The sequence below is a fragment of the Bemisia tabaci genome, chromosome 10 (assembly GCF_918797505.1).
Source record: "Bemisia tabaci chromosome 10, PGI_BMITA_v3".
NCBI lineage: Eukaryota > Metazoa > Arthropoda > Insecta > Hemiptera > Aleyrodidae > Bemisia > Bemisia tabaci.
Window position 1 is genome coordinate 3,585,709 of NC_092802.1, and position 14,177 is coordinate 3,599,885.

The 14,177-nt window shown below is 39.3% G+C and overlaps 2 protein-coding genes across 11 annotated transcripts in view; one reads left to right on the forward strand and one right to left on the reverse strand.

Annotated features, from left to right (window-relative positions):
- LOC109038050 (uncharacterized) overlaps positions 1-14,177 on the reverse strand; it is a 434,551-nt gene that overhangs the window by 86,219 nt on the left and 334,155 nt on the right. For 4 of the 8 annotated variants that reach the window (XR_011900696.1, XM_072305513.1, XM_072305514.1 and 1 more), the window contains exon 1: positions 5,988-6,127. Coding sequence is in view for 4 of the 8 variants with exons in the window: in XM_072305518.1 (XP_072161619.1) it covers positions 5,988-6,030 (43 nt within the window). In the remaining 4 variants the exon portion in view is untranslated. Of the gene's footprint in view, positions 1-5,987; positions 6,128-14,177 lie in introns of those variants that run through there. The other 4 variants (XM_072305518.1, XM_072305517.1, XM_072305516.1 and 1 more) reach the window with 1 other exon arrangement.
- Positions 6,295-9,549, forward strand: LOC109038051 (uncharacterized). Of its 3 annotated transcripts, none has more exons than XM_072305519.1 (3): positions 6,295-6,539; positions 7,067-7,503; positions 8,929-9,549. In XM_072305519.1, exons 2-3 carry the CDS (start codon positions 7,107-7,109, stop codon positions 9,399-9,401), a joined length of 870 nt encoding a protein of 289 aa, XP_072161620.1. In that variant the 5' UTR covers positions 6,295-6,539; positions 7,067-7,106; the 3' UTR covers positions 9,402-9,549. The 3 variants fall into 3 exon arrangements, with proteins under 3 accessions (XP_072161620.1, XP_072161621.1, XP_018908524.2); XM_072305520.1 differs by having other exon boundaries at positions 6,297-6,539; positions 7,156-7,503; XM_019052979.2 differs by lacking the exon at positions 6,295-6,539 and having other exon boundaries at positions 6,578-7,503.

The window sequence follows — 14,177 nt, forward strand, 5'->3', positions numbered from 1 at the left end:
TGCTACGGCTTTGAAATTTTCTAAAATGGCACACTCCCTAGTGTACTTTACGAGAAAAATCATAAAATTTACCGCGCCACTTTTAAAATGCCCCCTCTCTCCCTCCAAAGTGGCCACATCGTGCGATTTTCCCTAACAATCTCCCCGCAAGGTGTGTCCTTTTTCTACCTTTGAATTGTTCCCACGGCTTTGAAATTTTCTGAAGTAGCACATATTTTAGAGTACTTTACGAGAAAAATAGCAAAATTTACCGCGCCAATTTTAAAATGCCCCCTTTCCCCCTCCAAAGTTGCCACATCGCGCGATTTCGTCGATTGTTCGTAACATTCTCCCAGCACGGTTTGCCGGAACGAGTTTAAATTTTTTGAAGAGTCAATAGCAAAAATTCTTCAGATTCTAGAAGCAGAGTGTCTACCGAGTCATCTAAGCCAAAAAGAAAACGATTCTGTTCAGCTGCTGGAAAACAAAGTCGATTTAAAGGTATATCGGGGCTAACATGCGCAAATTACCGGTGTAAAGTTCCGTTCTATTATTGAAAAGAAACGTCCTTCATACTTAAAATGCCTGAGGGTTTCTCAGATATTGTTGTTAAAAGTACTCGAACACTGATACCACCAACATCAGGCATATCGTAAACGTTGGTGGCCTAAAACTACCCCTCGGAGCTGAAGATTGCTTAAATTTTAATTCCATGAAGCTCTCCAAAAAAAGACCGGTTTTTTGGGCAGTCAATAAATTGGGCCGTCGAACGGAGTTTGAAATGGAAGCTTAAAATGACCTAAAGCTCACAGAAAAATTTCAAGATAAGGTAAGGACGGAGACAAGGAACAGTTTTCGAGTTATCGGGTTACTTTGGGGGGGGGGGGGCAATGGGACCAAAATCCAATCTAATATTTGCTGTTATCTTGTTAAAATGATGTTGCCATGGGCTTCTCATCGTTTTGCAAATGTGTTCAACAAATCGATACTTCATTATTTTAACACGTATAATTGAAATTCTATGTCAAGGAGTCGATGTTATGATTCGTTAGCGATTTTACACTAAAAATCGGTGGTTTTCCGGGATTCAAATTCGCTATTATCGATTTACGTAAGAGATAGTAATCCGTATGAGATCAGAAAAATCGTAACCCGGTAACTCGGAAACCGTTCCTACGCTCATCTTGAAATTTTTCTGTGAGCTTGAGGTCATTTTAAGTTTTTAACAAGATAACAGCAAATATTAGATTGGATTTTGGTCCCATTGCCCCCCCCCCCCCAAAGTAACCCGATAACTCGAAAACTGTTCCTTGTCTCCGTCCTTACCTTATCTTGAAATTTTTCTGTGAGCTTTAGGTCATTTTAAGCTTCCATTTCAAACTCCGTTCGACGGCCCAATTTATTGACTGCCCAAAAAACCGGTCTTTTTTTGGAGAGCTTCATGGAATTAAAATTTAAGCAATCTTCAGCTCCGAGGGGTAGTTTTAGGCCACCAACGTTTACGATATGCCTGATGTTGGTGGTATCAGTGTTCGAGTACTTTTAACAACAATATCTGAGAAACCCTCAGGCATTTTAAGTATGAAGGACGTTTCTTTTCAATAATAGAACGGAACTTTACACCGGTAATTTGCGCATGTTAGCCCCGATATACCTTTAAATCGACTTTGTTTTCCAGCAGCTGAACAGAATCGTTTTCTTTTTGGCTTAGATGACTCGGTAGACACTCTGCTTCTAGAATCTGAAGAATTTTTGCTATTGACTCTTCAAAAAATTTAAACTCGTTCCGGCAAACCGTGCTGGGAGAATGTTACGAACAATCGACGAAATCGCGCGATGTGGCAACTTTGGAGGGGGAAAGGGGGCATTTTAAAATTGGCGCGGTAAATTTTGCTATTTTTCTCGTAAAGTACTCTAAAATATGTGCTACTTCAGAAAATTTCAAAGCCGTGGGAACAATTCAAAGGTAGAAAAAGGACACACCTTGCGGGGAGATTGTTAGGGAAAATCGCACGATGTGGCCACTTTGGAGGGAGAGAGGGGGCATTTTAAAAGTGGCGCGGTAAATTTTATGATTTTTCTCGTAAAGTACACTAGGGAGTGTGCCATTTTAGAAAATTTCAAAGCCGTAGCAACATTTAAAAGGGGAGAAAAAAATTCGCGAAATGACGGAAAAACGCGACTTTGCACGCTACGCTCGCAACTTTAGGCTCTTTGAGGCGCCATTTAAAAATTTGTTTTCTTCAATTTCATTTTTTCCCCGTTATTTCCTCACCAAAAGGAACCATTTGCAGGGTTCCGCACTTTAAATTTCCGAAAAGTCGAAAATAAGGGCCACCCTAATAGACATTATCGTCACCTTACGGCCAAAGTATCACAAACGCCATGCGACATTTAAAAATTTCAGCCGCAATTTCATTTTTTTTACAGAGAAATTGTTAAATGAATCAGTCGGAAAATTTCACTGAACTTCCTTTGTGCTGCGATAAAATTCAGTGAAATTTTCTGACAGATTCAACCAACAATTTCTCCGTAAAAAAATAAAATGGCGGCGGAAATTTCCGAACCTCGCATGGCGCTTGTGATCACTTCTGATTGATGCCGAATGACATCATTCGGTTAGCCGCAAAACCGGGGCGTCATACATTTGCGGAAAGGTTGCTCTTTTTAAAATTGCGTATTTTTCAGATTTTGAGTTAATTTTCCGCGTTTTCAATGTGCGCATCGTGTTTTATGCGTCACTCACCATCGGAAAAATGCACTGGCAAGTCAAAATTCGCTCATGGCTCAGTGATTCATCGCAAATCTGAAATCTGGGACACGAGCGAGCGCACTTTGGATCGCGTTAAATAAAAAGGAACCAAGCCAAATCAGCTATTGCCAAAAATCGGGTAATTTATTTTTTGACACGACAACGATTGTGCGGATTTTTGTGCACATTTCAGAGAATTTTCTGCATAACACGAAGCAAGTTCCCAAAAATTACCAAAGAAATCCTCACAAACGTTCTCTTGTAAAATATTGAATTGCTCAGTTAAATTCAGCAATAGCTGATGTGGCTTGGTTCGTTTTTGCTAAACGCGGTCCACTTGCAACTTTTTAATAATTGAGACAGTTTTCGGTAGGGCGTACGAGGCTTGCAATGCTGCTAAAATTGTGCAAATTTTTATAGCGTTCGTGGTAGTTGGAATTCATTCACAGTCGACTTACTTCCTTTCAATAAGTAGTAAGAAAAAACTCTGAGCAGAAGGAACAATTCTTATCGGAACTGTCGGATAAGTTACTTACAACTATAGAACTACATTGCACAATCTTAGCAGCTTTGGAGGTCTCATACGCCCTTTTACCGAAAAATGCCTCAATTTTTAAAAAGTTGCAATTGGACCGCGTTTAGCAGAAAGGAACCAAGCCACACTAGCTGTTGCTTTTAATGTATTCTTTCATTGTCCTATCTTTTAATTTTTTGTACTACCCTTTCGTGACCCTACTTTTTAAATTTTTTAAATTCTGTACTACACTATTTTGACCTCTTCTCTGAGGTAATAATGTCTTAGATGTTAAAGCACCAAATATACGTATTTACCAACCAACCAGCCGTACGTATCTGGTGTGGTATCACGCAAAAATGAAGGAAAACATTAGCCTCTCGCTTGTCTCATATACTGACGTTCAGAAATTGAGGTATTGTACTCCCATAGTTGTATACGCAATAGCGGAAATTCGGAGTAGGTATGTGGGTATGTGTCCAATATAGTCAAGACCACACATTCCGGTTGACACACACACATTTGGTTGTTCTACACATTGAAGAAGAGAACCTTAAGGTGATTCGACGGACGCCATTTCTTGTGTCAGAACGACGTGCGATACATCGCATCGATTCGTTATTATTTTCGTTCATAATTTTAGCCACTTGTCATTTTTCTCGAATTTTGAGATATCACCTCTGTTTTCATGAGACTAAAGAATTCAAGTGCCAAATTTGACGAAGAAATTCAACGTAATTAAGGCAGGGTTTTTTATGGGGAAAATATCGCATTCGAGTGTAGTTCCGATATCAGTATCGAATGCGATATTTTTCCCCTAAAAAAACCATGCCTTTAATACGTTGAATTTTTTTGTCTTTAACTGGGGTATTTAATACTTTACAAGAGAACTTTTGTGCGGGTTCATTTGAAAATTTTAAGGAGCTTGTCTCGTATTATGCAGAAAATTCACTGAAATCTGCGCAAAAATCCGCCCGATCGTTTTCATGTAAAAAATTATATTGACCAGGTTCCTTTCTGCTAAACGGAATCCATTCGAAGGAGATCCACCCTTGATAGAATGAATTCGCGGTTTGGCAACAGGCCCGAAGTTCGCCGGTTAGCTCGGGGGATATGGCCGGTGCCGCGCCGCGTCGCGCCGCCGTCGCAAAGCTGATGAACACTCTGACATATTATCTTGCTAATGTACCAGGCAGCTTCCATCTCGCTGCCCCCTCCCCCCTCGTCCTCACCACCCCCGCCCGCGTGACAAATTATCTTTCAACATCTCACCCTCCGCCCCCACCCACCCCCGCCTCGCCGCGGGAAATTGTATTACTATTACGCGTATTGTAAACCCGAGTACGAACCAACCCCCAGAGCGGGGCGCACACGCGGCGCGGCTATGTTTCGCGGGAAAATGGGCCACCAAACCATGAACGAATTTTGACTTGTGAATACATTTTGCGGAAGTTAAATGACGCTTAAAACACCAGGGTGTCTACTAAAACAGGCTGGCCAAAAATCAGAACTTTTACAGTACTTTTTCAGTGCATTCCAAAGAAATTCAGTACCTCCTCAACAGAAAACTTCAGTTCTTTTTCAGTACCTCCAATTGATGAAATTCGAAAAATGTATACAATGTGAATTTCTCTCTCAAATTGCGAAAAAAATGAAAAAAATGTGGACCTTATGCGGAATTTCCGCACTCAGTGCTTCCGGACCGCCCTTAAAAAATCAGTGCTTTTTTCGGACTTGTAGACACCCTAAACACGATGCGCACCTTAAAAACGCGTAGTCTACATTAGTCTATAAGAACCAACCTATTCAACCAAGAGGATCGCTCGTGTTTCTTCTGTCATCTTTGTCTACGACTTGGTCTATCAAATTCAAGAATCGACCCGCAGTATTTAGTACTAACTGCGTGGAAGAAGATAACTCTGGTTTCAGGTCTCAAATTTTCAGACTTTTACCCTGCTAGCGTCGCGTGTCGTTGTCGCGCGAACGGTGTGATGAGTTTATTTCATTATCGGCCTTAATGTTCCCCGTGAACTAACCCAAATCCCGCATTACGATTTGATTAAATTTGATTTACAGCACGCAGTTTTTACACCTCCCGCCTTCCGTCCCTCGTGGACTGAAAAAGCTTCGTTCTGAAGCCACGAATCTTTTGCGGTGATACGCTCCAAAATTAAAAAATCGGATTCTTTAGGAATTTTAAAAAAATATTCTTGTATAATATCTATCTATGAAAATGATGCCTGGTCGAAAAATGAGTGTTCGTCATGAAAAACATTTTTAAACAACAGAAAGATGTTACATGCTCAATAAACTTATAAAACTAGTATTTTAAGCTCTACATGTGGCAGAGTAAAACTTTAAATAGCTTATCCTCGGATTGACACAATCTCTCGTCTCGTTTTCATAAACAAATGATAAATTTTGCTGTTTAAGCTATTTCAGCTGAAATAGATTGGACGAATTTTGAAGGGTACTCGATTTCGAAAATTTGAGACTTACAGCTCCCTTCGCTATCACAGCAGCGTGGTCCCGCTATTCGGCGCATTTGAAATTCTTTTTAATCTTTGGAATTTTTAAAAGCAGGCCTATTCTGTAATTTGGCTCGAGGAATACGCAATAATTCACCACGTAATCCATTCAGCTGGCACAGTCATACAGTATTAAATGAAAAACAGAAGGCTTAATGATCCATTAGTTTGGTTTCAAACATATTTCTATTAAAATTAATTTCATTATCCTTACCTCTCAGCTGTTTGACGACCCGCTTTGCATTATCAAGCCAATGCTGAAACAAATAAAAAAAATCATATTAGGGCTACACTAACACAATGAAATATTTGTAAGCACTATTTTTACACTTTCTTCTGAAATGCATCTTTTAGAAGTGGCATATTTTTGTGCTGCTTTTAAAGGACAGTCAATAACGGAGCCACGTTGCGTCACCTCTCCTCTATATTCCGGAAACTGAATGATATAGATTTTCTTTTGATGAGATCATTATCATCATTCTCAACCAACATGTGTACCCGCTGGTGAACTCTGATAAAGGAAGGAGCAAGCTTGTTTGGCTGTCATCGCCGAATACGTTTCATCGTTTAACGAAAACTTTTGACGCATAACGAGCAATTTTTGTGTCCCCAAAAATGATAATAATATTATTTTCAGAGTAGACATGAGTTTTGTAATGATGAAGTGAATGAGTTTTTTATTTATAAAATTGGTCAGTCCCTTCGAAAACTGTGGAACATTAGTTATAAACTGAAACGTACCGTTCATTCAGCAGATAATCTAGAGGTAACATCGATGAAGTTTTCACGAATTAAATCGCAGATCCTCCCCTGTAGGGCATAGGTGTAGCTAGGGGTGTCCAAAGGGTCCTGCTTCCCACTTCAAAATTTTGGATGGGAGAAAAAATCTAAAAAATCCGTAGAATCCAAATATTTGAAAGTATTTGAAGCTAAAAATGCATACAACAGCGTAACTTTTGTGCATAAGTGAATGGAAAATTTGCATTACGAAAGTCTCAAAATGCATTCAAATAGAGCTGAAGTTTCAAAATTTTCCGGGGTAACAGAAAATCTGTTGAATCTATCAATCCGAAAGTATTTTGTCACAAAAATGCAGAAAAAAAACGTAATTTTTGTGCAGGATAGAATGGAGAGTTTGCCTTTTGATAGCCTCAAAGTAAGTCCAAGTGGAATTAAATTTTAAAAATTGCCGAGAGAGGCCCCCAAACCCCTCTACATAGGGGTATTCCATACCTTCCGGAGTTAGGGGGACAAGGGCTTCCCCAGCAAAATAACCTAGCTACACCTGTGCAGCACAAGATAATCGACTTTTTAAACGACTCGGATATTTGCGATGAAACAGTGCGCGAATCTCTTGACTTTTTCATACTTGGCACTAACAGCATCAATCTCTTTTTGCACCACAAGAGTAGAAGAGCCATACTATCTCGACCCCCGACATCTAGTGCCATTCTGCCATTTATTCCTCACCCCGGGTTCCAGCGAAGGCCTAGCCCTTCGCTTCATCAACGACATAATGATCTCCGAAACCCCCAAAATGTGTGACGTCATTGGCTTCAAAAACGACTCCAGGCCCAAAGACCCGACGCCGAAATTCGACGTCATATGCATTAAACTGAACTCTGTCCGTCCAGCCGCGATAATCGGAATACAGCCGCTGAGGTTCGAGTCTACGTCACGCAAGATCACCCAGTACGAAGTGGCGGATCACTACGTTGAACAACTGGAAGGTAAGTCCGGTAAACAAAAGGGATTTACGCGTTACCTTAAGCTTATTTACCGTTCATAATACTCACTGCAATGAGTATTTTTACGGAACTTTGAATTTTCCTGGCCCCCTCTAAGTTGGCAGATCTCTTTTAAGTAAGTACACTGGAAAAAAAACACATTGGATGTAGAGTCCAGACTCTTAAAAACATCGACAAGAAAACATACTCTTGATTCAGTCAGATTAAAGCTTAAATAAAGAACCAAGCCTCTTAATTTGAGCGGATTTCCTTTTGATTTGAGCTTAAACCATCTTGAATCAAGAGTCCTTTTTCCTGTCAATGTTTTCAAGAGTCGGGACTCTAGATCCAATGTGTTTTTTTTCCAGTGTACCTGCTGTTTGATTTCAAAAATATGTTACATCTTAGTAGCATAACATGTAGAATTTTCAAGAAAACGAAAACGTTTGACAAGCCAAAAATGACATTTTAGGTAAAGTTATTGCTTCAATGAAGGGACATGGAGGACAAGGTGCATAAGTGCAGTTTTTGCTACGTCAAGAAATATGTGTTTCAAGTTTCAAAATTACGTGGAACCTTACGGCGAAAAAGAAGTTTAAACTTACTTTTTGAAGCTTTAAAGTTGGATTTTAGTTGTAAAATTACTACACAATGTACTTCAGGACAAGTTTTGGTTGAAATCATTAATATCTCACTTTTTCCGGAAACTGCATTTATGCTCCTTGTTCTCCAAGTCCCTCAATGCTTTTCGGACTCGCATGTTCATCATCAAAAGTTAGAAAGAAGCATCAGCATCTTACTGCAATATTTTTCTCGTGGATTGATGTTTTACTTGTAACTTGCGATGGGAGGCAAATGTTCAACAATGAGCTGAATTGATAGACTTGCCCATGAACAGAATGATATTTACGTTCAATTATTTGGTTCTTAATACAGATGGAGACTTCAAATGAGAGGCTTGGCGTACAAGGCGCATAAGTGCAGTTTTTAAAAAAAATTGAGATATTCATGAACTCAACTGAAACTACTTGGAAAGGATATTCTGTAAAAAATTTAAAACTAAAATCCAACTTTAAAACATCGAAAAGTGAGTTTAAACTTCTTTTCCGTCATTAAACTCCATGTAATTTTGAAACATTAAACACGCATTTCTTGAAACAGCAATAACTGCACTTATGCGCGCCTTGTCCTCCAAGCTTCTCAAATCTTTTAATTAGAGAGTTCATAAGCGCTTAACAGTATATAAGTCATAATAAAAAAATATTTAGAAAATGTTAAAAAAAAAAAAAAAAAAAAAAAAAAAAAAAAAAAAAAGTTTCACGAAAATGGTGACAGTCCTGTATAGGAAACACATAATAAATCATTTTACGATGCAAAAATGGGATTTTGTATTTAAATTAATTATTTTATGAAATCTGAAATTTTCAGGATTTGAAAAGTTGGATTGGGAAAAACGCCTCCTAGCTTTCAGGAACCTGGTTCCAGTATTGTCGATTCTCGTGTCACATTTCGAACCAGACCGAATGGACAGACTTGTGAAGCATTCGAAGATGTTAGATACGTGGAGTTACGATCATCTGTACAAGGGTTTCGCTGTGACCACCATGTATCTGGATAAGTGCCGTGAGCGCGTGCAAAGGGACAGTGACGTCATGAGGGACAATTTGGACAAATGGTGTCACTTTTTTACATACGCTAATTCGTATCGAGTCGGAGAAATTCCAGCCTGGACCAAAACCGACGACGCCATGAAATCTGCGTATTCGAGGTTGGATCCTCGCAAGTACACCGAGGAGGAGATAAAATTGCATAATGAAACTTTGAAGGCGTTTGAGACTACGCTCGCTGATTACAAGAAAGCGGTTGAAGAGGGGCGGTGGAAACCCGGGCAGTTGAAGTGAGGTACGAGAAAGGAGACACAGAAAAGAGTGAAAGACTAAGTGCTACTGGAACTGGAGCTACTGAGTTACTTCAGTGGCAACGGCAAATGTTTCCCAGAGAATTTTTTGTAAATTAATTCGTAGAATAAATATGTCTTTAATTTTTTTACTAATTATTTATAATTATTCTCCTACGGTCCGTGTAAAATTTGAGGAAGCATTAATTTACTGAAACGTGGTAGGGCTCAAGCCCTGTAAAATACTGATGAATAAAACAAAGCCTTGCAATGAAAGAAAAATGATAGGAAGATAATGAAATAAAAAATTCACCGTTGATTTTACTGCTTTTGACAAATGGAGCCGACTTTTTATACTGGACGACTTTTGGAATATGATCCACAAAAAGTATGCTCTAAATACTCCGAATTTTGAAAAATGGTCGGACACTTGACTGCATTCCTCAACTGTGTTGTCAGCGTCGACAATTGATCAATACTGATAAAACATGTCTAATCACCAATACACGGTTGACATGTAATTGCACGTCACTGACACGGCCATTCTGAAAATATTGGAGGAAAGTTAGTTTACTCTTTCTTCTTAGATTCTAGCCCAGTTGACAAGGTAAACATGTATGATGTGTAAGGTTTTATTGAACGGACAATTCATCAGTCTTTATTTACACCTGAAACCAAATAGTGGATGTAGTAGTTAATACCCATTGGTGATACATCTATGAAGTTCTCCAACATTTCCAAATTAATCCCTCTTAAAACTATGGAACTTATGTCAAACTTCATACTCCAAACCGGTGATTCGTTCAGAAGATAATGCAGATGCATTACCCGTGAGATCTTCACGCAGCAATGGAATAATGGACAAGGTGCGACTTTCAGCATTATGATTTGTGTTCTCATCAAAATTTTACGTAGAACATAATCTGTGCGATCAAAATTACTGACAGTAACGTTTTTTTTATGAATGAATTCAAAATTCCCGCTCATAGAAAAAAAAAATAATACACTTGACTTAAATCGCACACTGAGCGTTGCCAAGACAGTATTTGCGGTATGAAAATATGACAAACTCCATTACGCCGCTTTGGCTCAGCTATTGCTCGCAGTTTACGCTATGAAAAAGACAGGGCGGGTTAAGAACTCTGCTCATTAAGGAGATTGCCAAAACCGTTGTAGAGGGCGATTTCATTCGAGTAGACTCTAGTTTTTCTTGTGAGCGGGAAATGCAAACTTTTATGACCAATGCTAAATAAAAGTGTTATTATCATAGTTTGGGGTTATTATGTCAGTTATTTCCATTCTAAGAACTGTATTTCACGAGAAATTTTGAAAATGGTACATAAATCAGAATGCTTAAATTCGTACCTTGAGTAGTGGTCCACTGAAAGTTTATTCTAAGAAAACAGTACACTACAGAATCTACCAAAACGACTCGAGTTTTTGCGATGAAACATTGCGGAAATGTCTTAATTTTCACATGCCTAGTACTAAAATCTCTCTCGTCCGAAACCAAAAGTGAAAATGATCGACACAATCTCGATCCTAGGTACGCATTGCCGTTCTGCCACGTGTTCTTCACACCGGAATTCAGCAATCCGATAGCACTCCGATTCATCAACGACATCATGAGGTCCGAAACCCCTGAAATGTGCGACAAAATCATCTTCCAAAACACAACCACACACAACCAGTCATCATCAGAATTTTTCGATATCCTGTGCTTGAAATCAGGCCGTAATACTCCTGTCGCGAAAGTTGGTATACAGCCGATAAGATTCGAGTCAACCTCTCGGGAGGTCACCCAATACGAGGTGGCTGACCAGTATTTCGGGCAGTTGCGCGGGCTGGATTGGAAACAGCGGGTCCGCGAATACAAAAACTTAATCCCAGTTTTATCGATCCTCGTATCGCAATTCGAAGCGGGTCGAATCGATAGGCTTCTGAAACACTCGAAGATGTTGGATACGTGGAGTCATGAGAACCTGTACACAGGTTTCGGGATTACATCGATGTATCTCGATAAGTGTTATGAGCGGGTGCGAAGGGATTGTGACGTCATAAGGAGTGACTTGGATAAGTGGTGTCACTTTTTTCTATTCGCTGGTTCGTACCGGGTGGGTGAGATCCCAGCCTGGGCCAAAGGTGATGACGTCATGGAGTTGGCGTATTTCGCGTTGGACCCGGGTCAGTATACGGATTTTGAACTGATAATGCATAAGGATACCATGAGAGCGGCTGAGCAAGACTACGCTGGATATAAAAAGGCCCTCGAAAAAGGGACTTGTAAGGGTGGGCCTTTAAAGTGAGGGTTTTTGGAAAGGGATTGGGAGAAAAATGGACTGCGCTAAGCAGAAAGGAACCAAGCCTTATCAGCTATTGCCAAACTCAGTGATTCAGTTTTTTACAGGAGAACGGGTGTTTGAATTTTTTTGAAAATTGTGAGGAATTTGCTTCATAATATGCAGAAAATTCCTTGAAATTTTCAAAAAAATCTAAACAACCGATCTCCTGTACAAAATTAAATCAATCGGTTAAATTTGGCAATAGCCGATGCGGCTTGGTTCCTTTCTGCTAAACATCCAAATAGCACAGTCTGCAAGTGCGGAAAATTGGTCGTCGAGGACCCTTGGACCGCGTTAAGCAGAAAGGAACCAAATCACATCAGCTATTGCCAAATTTGACCGGGCAATTTAATTTTTACATAGAAACGGTTGTGCGGATTTATATGCTAATTTCAGTGAATTTTCTGCACAATACGAAGCAAATTCCTTTCAATTTTCAAAAGAATCCTTACAAACGTTTTCTTGTAAAAAATTAAATTGCCAAGTTAAAAGTGGCAATAGCTGATGTGGCTTGGTTCCTTTCTGCTATACGCGGTCCAAATATTGGTGCGGCAAATTGTCGCTCTTCGGACGGAAGGACGCATCTCCGTTTCCATGTGAGACCTGTTTTACATATAAACCCATGCTTTTTGTGGCTCATGCGGAGATCGAGGTACGTGCGTGCGTCAGAGGAGCGACAAAATGAGGATGCGTGATTAAAAACCCTGGTAAAAATTGGCGGTAGAATCTGTGTTCCAAAATACCATAGACCTACAGCCGGCTGTGAGATTTCCAATAGCTTCTACAGCTGCCTACACAATTTCTTATAGCCTTTTATAGCCGATGGCGATAAAGCAACAGCCAGGCGATAAAGTGTATGCTAAACGTCACTAATTACGGATGCTAGGACTTGGTGAGTTTTTGGACTACTGCTCTCTTTTTGAGCCGTTGTATCTAGATTTATTTTGCGAGAAAAGCTCCGTGCTTTTGATGGATGCCTGCCATTCCTAATATATTAGAGCGCCTTCAGTTTCGTATGATACAGTGCAATACCTCTGGTGTGAAATAGTTGCTTCAAGCGCCGTCGCATGCTGCGGTGCGGTAGGCGGGCAGCCAGCACGAAACGCGCATCGGCGCCTACAAACCTAACAGGGATACTTCACGCGTTGCGCAATGCGTGTAGTATCCCTGTTAGGTTTGTAGGCGCCGCTCCGCTTTGTGTTAGGCTCTAATATTTAATCTGGCGGAGTCAGCGTTATTCAGCTCATGATTTTGAAATTTTTGCACATCCTGTATAGATTATTCTCATTTTAATTGATGAAAAAAATATGTATTAAAGGAAAATATAATTAGTGTTTTGTAAATATTAAGGTGGTTCCGTATCTAACTTAATGATTTCCGAAGCACACGAATTTCTTCACAACGCCTTTTATAATTGATGGCGAAAAAGCAACAGCCAGGCGATAAAGTGTAAAGCCCGGCGATAGGAACTATAGCCTGGCTGCATAATTTTTTATCGCTTCGTATAGCCCGGCCGTATGATTTTCTCCGCATTCTACAGCCAGCTATATGATTTTCTGTAGCTTTCTTTAGCCAGCTATAAAAATTCCTATGGTATTTTGAAACGCAGCTCTTATCGCCAATTTTTACCAGGGAATGCTTCATCTGATAATATGAACTGGAATATGAAACTTTAAATATGTTCGATTGTTCCATATCATGCAAAATTAGTTAAACGAAAAAGAAGACTTCATAATAGACATTCAAACGTGATGGCAATGTGTTCAAAATTAACTTAAGAAATAGTCTTCATAGTGGCACTGAAACTTTTCCTTGGCGATTCTTTCTTCCACTGAGAAAAATAGTAGTTGCGACGAAGAAAAATTTGTGTAGTCACTTCTGACTTGAAAATTTCCTTTGAGGAATATTTTGGCAGCCTCCAGTCTAGCTCCACTGTAGTGCCAGCAGTTTTTTAAAAGTAATTTTTAAGAAATATGAACAGGTGCAATTGACTTTTTGAAAAAATTGAAATTTGATAAAGCATCATTACGTATTACACTTGCAATTACTATTCTGGATCAATTTTCTTACCTCCAACCGACAGTAGGTAAAACCTTCATCTATGCATTTCATCCGTTTATTTATTTATTTAAATGCTTCACTTATTATGTTCGTTAAAATGATTTGTTTTAAGGAAATCAATGATTTGATTAACTGACTAATTCATGTGATTGATTAATTGTGATAATATATTGTAAATAAATTGATTTTGCTAACAAGTACTTAATTACTTTTTGAAAGGCCCTTTCAATATTTACCCACATTTTCCAAACTTAGTTACGTTCCTTCGCGAGGGAAGAGAGGAAACGGTTTAACCGTCGCTGCGCTCCTACTAAAAGATTTTAAAAGCAAATCAACGGGAAGAAAAGGCAACGGAAAAAGCAAAGGTAACACTGGAA